At 37.3% G+C, this 17029-nt stretch overlaps 3 protein-coding genes and 1 pseudogene across 3 annotated transcripts; all 4 read right to left on the bottom strand.

Annotated features, from left to right (window-relative positions):
- Nucleotides 1-1884: 1884 nt before the first annotated feature.
- On the bottom strand, nucleotides 1885-7410 carry LOC127641054 (hatching enzyme 1.2-like). The gene is made up of 6 exons (XM_052123812.1): nucleotides 7342-7410; nucleotides 7176-7254; nucleotides 6916-7056; nucleotides 6699-6816; nucleotides 6151-6608; nucleotides 1885-1911 (listed from the first exon to the last, which is right to left on the bottom strand). Exons 1-5 carry the CDS (start codon nucleotides 7408-7410, stop codon nucleotides 6218-6220), a joined length of 798 nt encoding a protein of 265 aa, XP_051979772.1. The 3' UTR covers nucleotides 1885-1911; nucleotides 6151-6217.
- Nucleotides 1979-3170, bottom strand: LOC127641056 (hatching enzyme 1.2-like). The gene is made up of 5 exons (XM_052123815.1): nucleotides 3102-3170; nucleotides 2936-3014; nucleotides 2676-2816; nucleotides 2459-2576; nucleotides 1979-2369 (listed from the first exon to the last, which is right to left on the bottom strand). The coding sequence occupies exons 1-5, from the start codon at nucleotides 3168-3170 to the stop codon at nucleotides 1979-1981; spliced, it is 798 nt and encodes a 265-aa protein (XP_051979775.1).
- Nucleotides 7411-10465: 3055 nt separating the features above from the next.
- Nucleotides 10466-11657, bottom strand: LOC127641060 (hatching enzyme 1.2-like). The gene is made up of 5 exons (XM_052123819.1): nucleotides 11589-11657; nucleotides 11423-11501; nucleotides 11163-11303; nucleotides 10946-11063; nucleotides 10466-10856 (listed from the first exon to the last, which is right to left on the bottom strand). Exons 1-5 carry the CDS (start codon nucleotides 11655-11657, stop codon nucleotides 10466-10468), a joined length of 798 nt encoding a protein of 265 aa, XP_051979779.1.
- Nucleotides 11658-14709: 3052 nt separating this feature from the next.
- On the bottom strand, nucleotides 14710-15901 carry LOC127641064 (hatching enzyme 1.2-like; annotated as a pseudogene).
- Between the last annotated feature and the right edge of the window lie 1128 nt (nucleotides 15902-17029).

Raw genomic sequence — 17029 nt, 5'->3', positions numbered from 1 at the left:
CTTTACCCATATCCAATTTTTGCAGCAAACTTGCCGCAAATTCACCACTGATCATTTTCACATGCAAATTAGCTTTGCGTCAAACTTGCTATAAATTGTTCATTGTTGTCAAAGGTTTGCCAGAGGTTCACCACTACCGCTGAAGAGCCGCAAACTTCTGGCAAACTTTTGCTGTGAATCAAAAGCAAATTTTCATGTAAAAAATATCAAGCGTCAAATTTGCGGCAAGTTTATATTTTTTGTAAGGGTATGCCAAGTATGCTCTCTATTTAGCTTAAGTTATACTAAACGCAGACCATTCCTTTAACACTAAATATTTTCATGTATTGTCCTACTAACTTTACCATGCTTACTTTTAGGCCATGTCCACACTAATACGCTTACATTTGAAAAGGCTTATTTTTCTCTACTTTTCGGGCTTCCGTCCACACTGAGACAGCGTTTTTGAGAGTGAAAAATGTACTTTATGAAAACTCTCTTTCAAATGGATATATTTGAAATGAGGTCTTCACATTGTAGTGTGGACAGGGCAAACGGAGATGTCATAAAAAACGATGATTTATTTGATGTCATGTGACGCATCATGTGATCCAATCAACCCACAACCATCGAGATGGCGGCCCATGTTATAGAGGAGTTGTTGTGCCTGCTATTCACATTGATAGTCTTATTAAAGATAAATGTTACTTTGTACAACCTTCACACTTCAATGCTTCAAAGGGGACAGGAAGTTTACTTAGAATTGCTGTCCAGCAATGGATTTGAGGACAATTGCATTTCAGGTCGTACATAGAACGGCGATTTTTCTTATGTGCAGTAAGGGGATTTAAGAGTTTTCATATGTTTCAGTGTGGACAAGCAGCATTTGGAAAACAGTTGAAAACAGCAGTGTGGATTGAGAGCGTTTCGAAAGCGAAAACACCATTTTCAAACATATACCGTAGCCCAAGATATTACTGATCAGAGACTTCTTTCACTTTTGTTTCTTGAAAGTTGAATCAGTTTAATTGTGTTAACCTGACAAAGCCAACATACTGTATCAAACTATTTTGGTTTATTTTTATTTTTATTTTTTTATCTAAACCATTCAAACTCCTCCTAGTGCTTTTAAGCTTCATCCACCAAACATGGTATAGACCATGAAACTGTTCTGGAATAGTGTGGTATGACCTTTCTAACTTAAAGGACTTACGGTTGTTGAACAGCAGACACTCAAAAACCAGAAAAATCACACAAACTTACATTGACTGAATTTTCAAATGTGCCAAGACTAATCTAAATACAACAGTCAAAAAATGTCATTGTAAACAAATCAACACAAGGTCTTTAATCTGCTTTAAGTTTCTCTCTTTCTCTATCTATCGATCTATCGTTCTTGTTGCAACATGATGTTGGTGTAATTGACTTCAGAGTATTTAAGCATACTGAAGCCCTTTAAAACTGATGAACATCAGGCAAATGATTATGTTCCTATTATACTAGAAGTGAATTAAAATAAATCTCAAATAATTAATGAACATCAATAATTTTTTCATTTATTAATTTTTTTATGACAGTTTTCCCTAGAAATAAAAGCCTAATGGATTTAACTATTGTCATATACTTTATCAGGTCAAGTTATCCTAATGTACACCCGTGTGCATTTCGGAATGCAACAAGACAACCTCAATACTCTGATGGCATCCTTTTTGTTCCAGTGGAAATGTTTTGACCTATTTTGTTCATATCAACCAGAAGCTCATGCCAAAATGAAGGACATTTGGAATGCTTTGAATTTTTTTTTTTGATTGAAGACATTGTATATCAAACCAAACAAGATCCAAATATTCTTGCAGTGTAATAAACTTTATTTTCCCCTTCACAATCACTTATTACAGAAATTCGCTACCATCAAAAGATGAAGAACATCACCTCATCCCATTATTCATCTAAACAGTACACATAATTATGTAACCCCACATGTACATTGTCGTCAACTTTAGCATCCATACAGCTTGTTGATTCTCAGGATGTCGGTGTTGGACAGATCCTGCCTCTGTCCGATTTGCACCGTTGCATCAGGAATGGGAGTAATGGTTTCCATCCCGGGCTGGGTGGCGAAGGCCGTTCTTCCATAGTGCATGATGGAGCTGTAGTCGTATGGAGTGTTTTGATTGTTGGTGTTCTGTTTTTGGAAGTTGTAGGCCATGTCAGGAGAGATGTTCTCCCAGTTGATCCTAACGTACTGGTCACGGTCGCTCCTTGTTTGCTCGTGGTAGAAGCCCAGGGCATGGTTGAGCTCATGCTGAGCGATGCCACGATACACACAGCCTAATCTGTTGAGGGAGACCACCTGTTTGCCTCCAATTCTACCAAGAGAAGAGTAGCACCTGAGAAGGTAAAAAGAGGAGTTCATGTTAAAGGACATGTTGTGGAAGAGTTCAAATGCGTCTTGTTGATATTGTATGATTGTCCTCACCCATCTTTGTTCTCAATACTGAGGTAGTCGGTCTGAGATGTTCTGGGCACAAAGCGGATGCAGGTTTTGGTGTGGAAGGTCGACATGGCACTCTGAATAACTGACTTGTCATAAAAGGCTGCAAAACAAAACAAAAGATAAGAAAAAGAACCAAAGGTTCAAAATCACATGTACATGAATCTTAACTATGTTGCATAAATAAAGTGCATTCACTTACAGAATTCGTTGCTCACTATGTAAGGAACCTCCACTAAGTTTTGTGCGTTTTTCTTCCAGAAACAGTTATTGTTGAAGCAGAAGAGAGCATTTCTGGTTTTGGGAAACACCAGGTCTCCTTCAATCAAGAGTTCAGAAGATCCTGTGTTTAAAGGAAAATACATTTTCAGTAACACAATATAAATCTTGATGTGAATTTAAATACATTTTAGAAATATGCCTCTATTCTGTCAAAGTTATTGTTGGCTTTAGCTGACTGACCATTGTTGGACTCCAAAATCTTTGTAGTGATGTCCATAGCTCCTGGCTCTGTAAAAATCCCATCTTCAACCCTCTGCTCCTGGCGAGGAAAACAAAAATGTTTGAAGTGACTTATTTGAGGAAAGCCGATCATTGAAGTGCAGAGAGAAACTAGACAGGGTCTTACCATGAGAGGAGATGCCTGGACGACGCCAACCAGCAGCAGCAGAATGGAAAAGGAAGCTCTTGGGTCCATGTTGCCTCAGTTTGTAGAGATGATCAGGATGCTCTTGTACTGAGGTTTCGTGTCTGTGAGCGGCTGGACCTGGACTTTATATTCACCTGTATAGGTGGGTCCAGGAGGGGATTATGGATAGGTCTTAGTATTCACTGTCTACGGTGTGTAACTAAAGGGAGGAGATGTTGAACACCTCTGTTAGTGTAAAATCTTATAGAACCAGGGGATGTATACAAATCTGTTTAACTAATCTACTCAAATTAATGGGAATTTTTTCTTGAGACAAAACAACTAGGAATGCTTTTTGTGAGAACATCACATTTGACACACTCAAAAGCATCATCAGTTAAGGAGGAGAGTTCATAGTTGAGCTTATGATTTGGAATTGAAAAAATGTAATTCAATTCTATGTCACTGGAACTGCATATTCGGTTTGGTAGTCAGACATTAAAATCTGTTCCTGTCATGCTGCTCCAAATGTAGCTATTGTCCAGACTGCTTTGAGAAGTTCTCCATATTTTCTCCAGAACTTCATTGATGGTTTATTACTCTGCCGGTTCCACCTATGGTTGTAGATATTCTTGAGATGACAATTGATTTGTCTGCTGAGGATTTTCTCTGTCAATATAACAACACATAGCAATTCTAAAGTTGTTTATAAGGGGAAGGATCCATAGTAGTTAGAAATCCAAATATATCTACTCCAAGTTCAAGATAAATCTAGATGATGCATAAGTCTGCATACATTATCAGATACAGTAAGCTTTGTTATCAAATGTGTCCATATCACTTCTCAACATAATGTAATTTAATACTTCATGAGCGCTACTGTTAGGTACAGGTCAGTTTTGTTAAAATAATTACATCTGCTAAAGTACTAAATGTAAATGTAATTGAATTGGACCATTCTATAAACATTAAAATATACACAGTTTCAAAAGTATAGCCTAAGATGTTAACATTATATGCGTAAACATGATCTAATGGGGGGAAAAAATCTCTGTTCTTCACGATTACAGTCATTTTTATTAAAAAAAAAATGTAACCAAGTTAAAACAAGGACAAGTTAAAGAAACCTTTTCTAACAATCAACTTTACCCATATCCAATTTTTGCAGCAAACTTGCCGCAAATTCGCCACTGATCATTTTCACATGCAAATTAGCTTTGCATCAAACTTGCTGTAAATTGTTCATTGTTGTCAAAGGTTTGCCAGAGGTTCACCACTTCCGCTGAAGAGCCGCAAACTTCTGGCAAACTTTTGCTGTGAATCAAAAGCAAATTTTCATGTAAAAAATATCAAGCGTCAAATTTGCGGCAAGTTTATATTTTTTGTAAGGGTATGCCAAGTATGCTCTCTATTTAGCTTAAGTTATACTAAACGCAGACCATTCCTTTAACACTAAATATTTTCATGTATTGTCCTACTAACTTTACCATGCTTACTTTTAGGCCATGTCCACACTAATACGCTTACATTTGAAAAGGCTTATTTTTCTCTACTTTTCGGCCTTCCGTCCACACTGAGACAGCGTTTTTGAGAGTGAAAAATGTACTTTATGAAAACTCTCTTTCAAATGGATATATTTGAAATGCGGTCTTCACATTGTAGTGTGGACAGGGCAAATGGAGATGTCATAAAAAACGATGATTTATTTGATGTCATGTGACGCATCATGTGATCCAATCAACCCACAACCATCGAGATGGCGGCCCATGTTGTAGAGGAGTTGTTGTGCCTGCTATTCACATTGATAGTCTTATTAAAGATAAATGTTACTTTGTACAACCTTCACACTTCACTGCTTCAAAGGGGACAGGAAGTTTACTTAGAATTGCTGTCCAGCAATGGATTTGAGGACAATTGCATTTCAGTTCGTACATAGAACGGCGATTTTTCGCATGTGCAGTAAGGGGATTTAAGAGTTTTCATATGTTTCAGTGTGGACAAGCACCATTTGGAAAACAGTTGAAAACAGCAGTGTGGATTGAGAATGTTTCAAAAGCGAAAACACCATTTTCAAACATATACCGTAGCCCAAGATATTACTGATCAGAGACTTCTTTCACTTTTGTTTCTTGAAAGTTGAATCAGTTTAATTGTGTTAACCTGACAAAGCCAACATACTGTATCAAACTATTTTGGTTTATTTTTATTTTTTTTATCTAAACTATTCAAACTCCTCCTAGTGCTTTTAAGCTTCATCCACCAAACATGGTATAGACCATGAAACTGTTCTGGAATAGTGTGCTATGACCTTTCTAACTTAAAGGACTTACGGTTGTTGAACAGCAGACACTCAAAAACCAGAAAAATCACACAAACTTACATTGACTGAATTTTCAAATGTGCCAAGACTAATCTAAATACAACAGTCAAAAAATGTAATTGTAAACAAATCAACACAAGGTCTTTAATCTGCTTTAAGTTTCTCTCTTTCTCTATCTATCGATCTATCGTTCTTGTTGCAACATGATGTTGGTGTAATTGACTTCAGAGTATTTAAGCATACTGAAGCCCTTTAATATTGATGAAAATCAGGAACATCATTCTTTTCCCATTATACTAGAAGTGAATTAAAATAAATCTCAAATAATTAATGAACATCAATAATTTTTTCATTTATTAATTTTTTTATGACAGTTTTCCCTAGAAATAAAAGCCTAATGGATTTAACTATTGTCATATACTTTATCAGGTCAAGTTATCCTAATGTACACCCGTGTGCATTTCGGAATGCAACAAGACAACCTCAATACTCTGATGGAATCCTTTTAGTTCCAGTGGAAATGTTTTGACCTATTTTGTTCATATCAACCAGAAGCTCATGCCAAAATGAAGGACATTTGGAATACTTTGAATTTTTGTTTTTGATTGAAGACATTGTATATCAAACCAAACAAGATCCAAATATTCTTGCAGTGTAATAAACTTTATTTTCCCCTTCACAATCACTTATTACAGAAATTCACCACCATGAAAAGATGAAGAACATCACCTCATCCCATTATTCATCTAAACAGTACACATATTTATGTAACCCCACATGTACATTGTCGTCAACTTTAGCATCCATACAGCTTGTTGATTCTCAGGATGTCGGTGTTGGACAGATCCTGCCTCTGTCCGATTTGCACCGTTGCATCAGGAATGGGAGTAATGGTTTCCATCCCGGGCTGGGTGGCGAAGGCCGTTCTTCCATAGTGCATGATGGAGCTGTAGTCGTATGGAGTGTTTTGATTGTTGGTGTTCTGTTTTTGAAAGTTGTAGGCCATGTCAGGAGAGATGTTCTCCCAGTTGATCCTAACGTACTGGTCACGGTCGCTCCTGGTTTGCTCGTGGTAGAAGCCCAGGGCATGGTTGAGCTCATGCTGAGCGATGCCACGATACACACAGCCTAATCTGTTGAGGGAGACCACCTGTTTGCCTCCAATTCTACCAAGAGAAGAGTAGCACCTGAGAAGGTAAAAAAGAGGAGTTCATGTTAAAGGACATGTTGTGAAAGAGTTCAAATGCGTCTTGTTGATATTGTATGATTGTCCTCACCCATCTTTGTTCTCAATACTGAGGTAGTCGGTCTGAGATGTTCTGGGCACAAAGCGGATGCAGGTTTTGGTGTGGAAGGTCGACATGGCACTCTGAATAACTGACTTGTCATAAACGGCTGCAAACCAAAACAAAAGATAAGAAAAAGAACCAAAGGTTCAAAATCACATGTACATGAATCTTAACTATGTTGCATAAATAAAGTGCATTCACTTACAGAATTCGTTGCTCACTATGTAAGGAACCTCCACTAAGTTTTGTGCGTTTTTCTTCCAGAAACAGTTATTGTTGAAGCAGAAGAGAGCATTTCTGGTTTTGGGAAACACCAGGTCTCCTTCAATCAAGAGTTCAGAAGATCCTGTGTTTAAAGGAAAATACATTTTCAGTAACACAATATAAATCTTGATGTGAATTTAAATACATTTTAGAAATATGCCTCTATTCTGTCAAAGTTATTGTTGGCTTTAGCTGACTGACCATTGTTGGACTCCAAAATCTTTGTAGTGATGTCCATAGCTCCAGGCTCTGTAAAAATCCCATCTTCAACCCTCTGCTCCTGGCAATGAAAATACAAATGTTTGAAGTGACTTATTTGAGGAAAGCCGATCATTGAAGTGCTGAGAGAAACTAGACAGGGTCTTACCATGAGAGGAGATGCCTGGACGACGCCAACCAGCAGCAGCAGAATGGAAAAGGAAGCTCTTGGGTCCATGTTGCCTCAGTTTGTAGAGATGATCAGGATGCTCTTGTACTGAGGTTTCGTGTCTGTGAGCGGCTGGACCTGGACTTTATATTCACCTGTATAGGTGGGTCCAGGAGGGGATTATGGATAGGTCTTAGTATTCACTGTCTACGGTGTGTAACTAAAGGGAGGAGATGTTGAACACCTCTGTTAGAGTAAAATCTTATAGAACCAGGGGATGTATACAAATCTGTTTAACTAATCTACTCAAATTAATGGGAATTTTTTTCTTGAGACAAAACAACTAGGAATGCTTTTTTGTGAGAACATCACATTTTACACACTCAAAAGCATCATCATCAGTTAAGGAGGAGAGTTCATAGTTGAGCTTATGATTTGGAATTGAAAAAATGTAATTCAATTCTATGTCACTGGAACTGCATATTCGGTTTGGTAGTCAGACATTAAAATCTGTTCCTGTCATGCTGCTCCAAATTTTGCTATTGTCCAGACTGCTTTGAGAAGTTCTCCATATTTTCTCCAGAACTTCACTGATGGTCTATTACTCTGCCGGTTCCACCTATGGTTGTAGATATTCTTGAGATGACAATTGATTTGTCTGCTGAGGATTTTCTCTGTCAATATAACAACACATAGCAATTCTAAAGTTGTTTATAAGGGGAAGGATCCCATAGTAGTTAGAAATCCAAATGTATCTACTCCAAGTTCAAGATAAATCTAGATGATGCATAAGTCTGCATACATTATCAGATACAGTAAGCTTTGTTATCAAATGTGTCCATATCACTTCTCAACATAATGTAATTTAATACTTCATGAGCGCTACTGTTAGGTACAGGTCAGTTTTGTTAAAATAATTACATCTGCTAAAGTACTAAATGTAAATGTAATTGAATTGGACCATTCTATAAACATTAAAATACACACAGTTTCAAAAGTATAGCCTAAGATGTTAACATTATATGCGTAAACATGATCTAATGGGGGGAAAAAATCTCTGTTCTTCACGATTACAGTCATTTTTATTAAAAAAAAAATGTAACCAAGTTAAAACAAGGACAAGTTAAAGAAACCTTTTCTAACAATCAACTTTACCCATATCCAATTTTTGCAGCAAACTTGCCGCAAATTCACCACTGATCATTTTCACATGCAAATTAGCTTTGCGTCAAACTTGCTGTAAATTGTTCATTGTTGTCAAAGGTTTGCCAGAGGTTCACCACTACCGCTGAAGAGCCGCAAACTTCTGGCAAACTTTTGCTGTGAATCAAAAGCAAATTTTCGTTTAAAAAATATCAAGCGTCAAATTTGCGGCAAGTTTATGTTTTTTGTAAGGGTATGCCAAGTATGCTCTCTATTTAGCTTAAGTTATTCTAAACGCAGACCATTCCTTTAACACTAAATATTTTCATGTATTGTCCTACTAACTTTACCATGCTTACTTTTAGGCCATGTCCACACTAATACGCTTACATTTGAAAAGGCTTATTTTTCTCTACTTTTCGGCCTTCCGTCCACACTGAGACAGTGTTTTTGAGAGTGAAAAATGTACTTTATGAAAACTCTCTTTCAAATGGATATATTTGAAATGCTGTCTTCACATTGTAGTGTGGACAGGGCAAACGGAGATGTCATAAAAAACGATGATTTATTTGATGTCATGTGACGCATCATGTGATCCAATCAACCCACAACCATCGAGATGGCGGCCCATGTTGTAGAGGAGTTGTTGTGCCTGCTATTCACATTGATAGTCTTATTAAAGATAAATGTTACTTTGTACAACCTTCACACTTCAATGCTTTAAAGGGGACAGGAAGTTTACTTAGAATTGCTGTCCAGCAATGGATTTGAGGACAATTGCATTTCAGGTCGTACATAGAACGGCGATTTTTCTTATGTGCAGTAAGGGGATTTAAGAGTTTTCATATGTTTCAGTGTGGACAAGCAGCATTTGGAAAACAGTTGAAAACAGCAGTGTGGATTGAGAGCGTTTCGAAAGCAAAAACACCATTTTCAAATATATACCGTAGCCCAAGATATTACTGATCAGAGACTTCTTTCACTTTTGTTTCTTGAAAGTTGAATCAGTTTAATTGTGTTAACCTGACAAAGCCAACATACTGTATCAAACTAATTTGGTTTATTTTTATTTTTATTTTTTTTATCTAAACCATTCAAACTCCTCCTAGTGCTTTTAAGCTTCATCCACCAAACATGGTATAGACCATGAAACTGTTCTGGAATAGTGTGCTATGACCTTTCTAACTTAAAGGACTTACGGTTGTTGAACAGCAGACACTCAAAACCAGAAAAATCACACAAACTTACATTGACTGAATTTTCAAATGTGCCAAGACTAATCTAAATACAACAGTCAAAAAATGTCATTGTAAACAAATCAACACAAGGTCTTTAATCTGCTTTAAGTTTCTCTCTTTCTCTATCTATCGATCTATCGTTCTTGTTGCAACATGATGTTGGTGTAATTGACTTCAGAGTATTTAAGCATACTGAAGCCCTTTAAAACTGATGAACATCAGGCAAATGATTATGTTCCTATTATACTAGAAGTGAATTAAAATAAATCTCAAATAATTAATGAACATCAATAATTTTTTCATTTATTAATTTTTTTATGACAGTTTTCCCTAGAAATAAAAGCCTAATGGATTTAACTATTGTCATATACTTTATCAGGTCAAGTTATCCTAATGTACACCCGTGTGCATTTCGAATGCAACAAGACAACCTCAATACTCTGATGGAATCCTTTTTGTTCCAGTGGAAATGTTTTGACCTATTTTGTTCATATCAACCAGAAGCTCATGCCAAAATGAAGGACATTTGGAATACTTTGAATTTTTTTTTTGATTGAAGACATTGTATATCAAACCAAACAAGATCCAAATATTCTTGCAGTGTAATAAACTTTATTTTCCCTTCACAATCACTTATTACAGAAATTCGCTACCATCAAAAGATGAAGAACATCACCTCATCCCATTATTCATCTAAACAGTACACATATTTATGTAACCCCACATGTACATTGTCGTCAACTTTAGCATCCATACAGCTTGTTGATTCTCAGGATGTCGGTGTTGGACAGATCCTGCCTCTGTCCGATTTGCACCGTTGCATCAGGAATGGGAGTAATGGTTTCCATCCCGGGCTGGGTGGCGAAGGCCGTTCTTCCATAGTGCATGATGGAGCTGTAGTCGTATGGAGTGTTTTGATTGTTGGTGTTCTGTTTTTGGAAGTTGTAGGCCATGTCAGGAGAGATGTTCTCCCAGTTGATCCTAACGTACTGGTCACGGTCGCTCCTTGTTTGCTCGTGGTAGAAGCCCAGGGCATGGTTGAGCTCATGCTGAGCGATGCCACGATACACACAGCCTAATCTGTTGAGGGAGACCACCTGTTTGCCTCCAATTCTACCAAGAGAAGAGTAGCACCTGAGAAGGTAAAAAGAGGAGTTCATGTTAATGGACATGTTGTGGAAGAGTTCAAATGCGTCTTGTTGATATTGTATGATTGTCCTCACCCATCTTTGTTCTCAATACTGAGGTAGTCGGTCTGAGATGTTCTGGGCACAAAGCGGATGCAGGTTTTGGTGTGGAAAGTCGACATGGCACTCTGAATAACTGACTTGTCATAAAAGGCTGCAAAACAAAACAAAAGATAAGAAAAAGAACCAAAGGTTCAAAATCACATGTACATGAATCTTAACTATGTTGCATAAATAAAGTGCATTCACTTACAGAATTCGTTGCTCACTATGTAAGGAACCTCCACTAAGTTTTGTGCATTTTTCTTCCAGAAACAGTTATTGTTGAAGCAGAAGAGAGCATTTCTGGTTTTGGGAAACACCAGGTCTCCTTCAATCAAGAGTTCAGAAGATCCTGTGTTTAAAGGAAAATACATTTTCAGTAACACAATATAAATCTTGATGTGAATTTAAATACATTTTAGAAATATGCCTCTATTCTGTCAAAGTTATTGTTGGCTTTAGCTGACTGACCATTGTTGGACTCCAAAATCTTTGTAGTGATGTCCATAGCTCCAGGCTCTGTAAAAATCCCATCTTCAACCCTCTGCTCCTGGCAATGAAAATACAAATGTTTGAAGTGACTTATTTGAGGAAAGCCGATCATTGAAGTGCAGAGAGAAACTAGACAGGGTCTTACCATGAGAGGAGATGCCTGGACGACGCCAACCAGCAGGAGCAGAATGGAAAAGGAAGCTCTTGGGTCCATGTTGCCTCAGTTTGTAGAGATGATCAGGATGCTCCTGTATTGAGGTTTTGTGTCTGTGAGCGGCTGGACCTGGACTTTATATTCACCTGTATAGGTGGGTGTAGTAGGGGATTATGGATCGGTCTTAGTATTCACTGTCTATGGTGTGTAACTAAAGGGAGGAGATGTTGAACACCTCTGTTAGAGTAAAATCTTATAGAACCAGGGGATGTATACAAATCTGTTTAACTAATCTACTCAAATTAATGGGAATTTCTTTCTTGAGACAAAACAACTAGGAATGCTTTTTTGTGAGAACATCACATTTGACACACTCAAAAGCATCATCAGTTAAGGAGGAGAGTTCATAGTTGAGCTTATGATTTGGAATTGAAAAAATGTAATTCAATTCTATGTCACTGGAACTGCATATTCGGTTTGGTAGTCAGACATTAAAATCTGTTCCTGTCATGCTGCTCCAAATGTAGCTATTGTCCAGACTGCTTTGAGAAGTTCTCCATATTTTCTCCAGAACTTCACTGATGGTCTATTACTCTGCTGGTTCCACCTATGGTTGTAGATATTCTTGAGATGACAATTGATTTGTCTGCTGAGGATTTTCTCTGTCAATATAACAACACATAGCAATTCTAAAGTTGTTTATAAGGGAAGGATCCATAGTAGTTAGAAATCCAAATGTATCTACTCCAAGTTCAAGATAAATCTAGATGATGCATAAGTCTGCATACATTATCAGATACAGTAAGCTTTGTTATCAAATGTGTCCATATCACTTCTCAACATAATGTAATTTAATACTTCATGAGCGCTACTGTTAGGTACAGGTCAGTTTTGTTAAAATAATTACTTCTGCTAAAGTACTAAATGTAAATGTAATTGAATTGGACCATTCTATAAACATTAAAATACACACAGTTTCAAAAGTATAGCCTAAGATGTTAACATTATATGTGTAAACATTATCTAATGGGGGAAAAAAATCTCTGTTCTTCACAATTACAGTCATTTTTATTAAAAAACAATTTAACCAAGTTAAAACAAGGACAAGTTAAAGAAACCTTTTCTAACAATCAACTTTACCCATATCCAATTTTTGCAGCAAACTTGCCGCAAATTCACCACTGATCATTTTCACATGCAAATTAGCTTTGCGTCAAACTTGCTGTAAATTGTTCATTGTTGTCAAAGGTTTGCCAGAGGTTCACCACTACCGCTGAAGAGCCGCAAACTTCTGGCAAACTTTTATTGTGAATCAAAAGCAAATTTTCATGTAAAAAATATCAAGTGTCAAATTTGCGGCAAATTTATATTTTTTGTAAGGTATGCCAAGTATGCTCTCTATTTAGCTTAAGTTATACTAAACGCAGACCATTCCTTTAACACTAAATATTTTCATGTATTGTCCTACTAACTTTACCATGCTTACTTTTAGGCCATGTCCACACTAATACGCTTATATTTGAAAAGGCTTATTTTTCTCTACTTTTCGGATTTCCGTCCACACTGAGACAGCGTTTTTGAGAGTAAAAAATGTACTTTATGAAAACTCTCTTTTAAATGGATATATTTGAAATGCTGTCTTCACATTGTATTGTGGACAGGGCAAATGGAGATGTCATAAAAAACGATGATTTATTTGATGTCATGTGACGCATCATGTGATCCAATCAACCCACAACCATCGAGATGGCGGCCCATGTTGTAGAGGAGTTGTTGTGCCTGCTATTCACATTGATAGTCTTATTAAAGATAAATGTTACTTTGTACAACCTTCACACTTCAATGCTTCAAAGGGGACAGGAAGTTTACTTAGAATTGCTGTCCAGCAATGGATTCGAGGACAATTGCATTTCAGGTCGTACATAGAGTGGCGATTTTTCGCATGTGCAGTAAGGGGATTTAAGAGTTTTCATATGTTTCAGTGTGGACAAGCAGCATTTGGAAAACAGTTGAAAACAGCAGTGTGGATTGAGAGCGTTTCGAAAGCGAAAACACCATTTTCAAATTTATATCGTAGCCCAAGAGATTACTGATCAGAGACTTCTTTCAATTTCTTTTCTTGAAGGTTGAATCAGTTTAATTGTTAACCTGACCAAGCCAACATACTGTATGAAACGATTTTGGTTTAGTTTTTTTTTTTTTTTATCTCTAAACCATTCAAACTCCTCCTAGTGTTTTCAAGCTACATCCACCAAACATGGTACAGACCATGAAACTGTTCTGGAATAGTGTGCTATGACCTTTCTAACTTAAAGGATTTACGGTTTGTTGAACAGCAGACAATCAAAAACCAGAAAAAATCCAACAGACTTACATTGACTGAATTTTCAAACATGCCAAGACTAATCTAAATACAACAGTCAAATTTTTTTAATGTAAACAAACCCACACAAGTCCTTTAATCTGCTATAAGTTTATCTCTTTCTCTATCTATCGATCTATCATTCCTGTTGCTGCATGATGTTGGTGTAATTGACTTCAGAGTATTTAAGCATACTGAAGTCCTTTAATATTGATGAAAATCAGGAACATCGTTCTTTTCCCATTATACTAGAAGTGAATTAAAATAAATCTCAAATAATTAATGAACATCAATAATTTTTTCATTTATTAATTTTTTCATGACAGTTTTCCCTAGAAATAAAAGCCTAATGGATTTAACTATTGTCATATACTTTATCAGGTCAAGTTATCCTAATGTACACCCGTGTGCATTTCGGAATGCAACAAGACAACCTCAATACTCTGATGGCATCCTTTTTGTTCCAGTGGAAATGTTTTGACTTATTTTGTTCATATCAACCAGAAGCTCATGCCAAAATGGAGGACATTTGGAATACTTTGAATTTTTGTTTTTTTGATTGAAGACATTGTATATCAAACCAAAGAAGATCCAAATATTCTTGCAGTGTAATAAACTTTATTTTCCCCTTCACAATCACTTATTACAGAAATTTGCTGCCATCAAAAGATGAAGAACATCACCTCATCCCTTTATTCATCTAAACAGTACACATATTTATGTAACCCCACATGTACATTGTCGTCAACTTTAGCATCCATACAGCTTGTTGATTCTCAGGATGTCGGTGTTGGACAGATCCTGCCTCTGTCCGATTTGCACCGTTGCATCAGGAATGGGAGTAATGGTTTCCATCCCGGGCTGGGTGGCGAAGGCCGTTCTTCCATAGTGCATGATGGAGCTGTAGTCGTATGGAGTGTTTTGATTGTTGGTGTTCTGTTTTTGAAAGTTGTAGGCCATGTCAGGAGAGATGTTCTCCCAGTTGATCCTAACGTACTGGTCACGGTCGCTCCTGGTTTGCTCGTGGTAGAAGCCCAGGGCATGGTTGAGCTCATGCTGAGCGATGCCACGATACACACAGCCTAATCTGTTGAGGGAGACCACCTGTTTGCCTCCAATTCTACCAAGAGAAGAGTAGCACCTGAGAAGGTAAAAAAGAGGAGTTCATGTTAAAGGACATGTTGTGAAAGAGTTCAAATGCGTCTTGTTGATATTGTATGATTGTCCTCACCCATCTTTGTTCTCAATACTGAGGTAGTCGTTGTGAGATGTTCTGGGCACAAAGCGGATGCAGGTTTTGGTGTGGAAGGTCGACATGGCACTCTGAATAACTGACTTGTCATAAACGGCTGCAAAACAAAACAAAAGATAAGAAAAAGAACCAAAGGTTCAAAATCACATGTACATGAATCTTAACTATGTTGCATAAATAAAGTGCATTCACTTACAGAATTCGTTGCTCACTATGTAAGGAACCTCCACTATGTTTTGTGCGTTTTTCTTCCAGAAACAGTTATTGTTGAAGCAGAAGAGAGCATTTCTGGTTTTGGGAAACACCAGGTCTCCTTCAATCAAGAGTTCAGATGATCCTGTGTTTAAAGGAAAATACATTTTCAGTAACACAATATAAATCTTGATGTGAATTTAAATACATTTTAGAAATATGCCTCTATTCTGTCAAAGTTATTGTTGGCTTTAGCTGACTGACCATTGTTGGACTCCAAAATCTTTGTAGTGATGTCCATAGCTCCAGGCTCTGTAAAATCCCATCTTCAACCCTCTGCTCCTGGCGAGGAATATACAAATGTTTAAAGTAACTTATTTGAGGAAAGCCGATCATTGAAGTGCAGAGAGAAACTAGACAGGCTCTTACCATGAGAGGAGATGCCTGGACGACACCAACCAGCAGCAGCAGAATGGAAAAGGAAGCTCTTGGATCCATGTTGCCTCAGTTTGTAGAGATGATTGGGATGCTCCTGTCCTGAGGTTTGGTGTCTTTGTGGTGTCCTACCGGGGATTTATATTTACCAGTGCAGGTGGATCCAGTGTCCAAATTGTGTATCTAGAGGGAGGAAACTCTGACCTCCCCTGTTAGCCCAAAGCTTTGGAAATATGTTCAACTAATGCACTAAAATGAACACACAGTGCTGCTTGGTTTTTACCAAAAGTTTTCCCTATTAAATCACTGTCAAAACAATTAATGGCTGAATCTGAATTTGCATACTGTCAGAGTATGCACTACATTTTATAAAGAACATACTTCGTAGTCATTAAAAAAGTACATTCATCAGGTATATAGATGAGTATGAATCCATTCCTGGATATACTTCATCCAGGAACGTGAGCATTGCCCTGTGACCCAAATATTTGGCGTAATAACAAAAAATATGAAAATGATTGTGTGGCAGCGGGGGCGTGGTCAAGCGCCCGTCCGGGAGAGAAGAGCGGTAAGGGCGCTCACACCTGAGCTAAATTATGTCTAACACCTGTCTCTAATTGCAGTAGAGCGAGGAGAGCGGATTAAAAGCCAGCAGCCACAGAGCAGGGGGAGCCCGACCTACAGCAACCCAGTGTTTCCTGTATTGATATATATATGTGTGTGTGCACAGTATAGAGTGTGAATAATAAAAAAGGCTTACCTTGTGCCAGAGACCTGTTTCCCTGTCCTCTTTCAAGAAAGGTGTCACAGATTGACTCTGTTCAGCATATTCTGGGTTCAATACTAGTTAAGCTTAATCACCTAATGTTGATTGCCACTATGTTTTTAAATAAAAATCAAGAATCTGGGTTACAGTGAGGCACTTCCAATGGAAGTGAATGTGGTCAACGTTTTTTGGCCTAAGCACCTGACCCTAATAGCACATTTACATTACTCAGATGTCTATTTGATTTGTGCATTTACATCTGGAAGACAATTGTTTTTTTTTTAAGTTGTTTGCTCATCTTCAATACAGTATGCCTATAAGATGTTTCTCTTTGATGTCAAAAGTACATTCAGCAGATCTCTTTGAGATATGTATTATGCAAACTGCTCTTTTTAACTACAAAACCACAAATCTGCTACACTGCA

This window comes from Xyrauchen texanus, chromosome 50 (genome assembly GCF_025860055.1).
Source record: "Xyrauchen texanus isolate HMW12.3.18 chromosome 50, RBS_HiC_50CHRs, whole genome shotgun sequence".
NCBI lineage: Eukaryota > Metazoa > Chordata > Actinopteri > Cypriniformes > Catostomidae > Xyrauchen > Xyrauchen texanus.
This window is presented reverse-complemented; position numbering and strand designations above follow the sequence as displayed.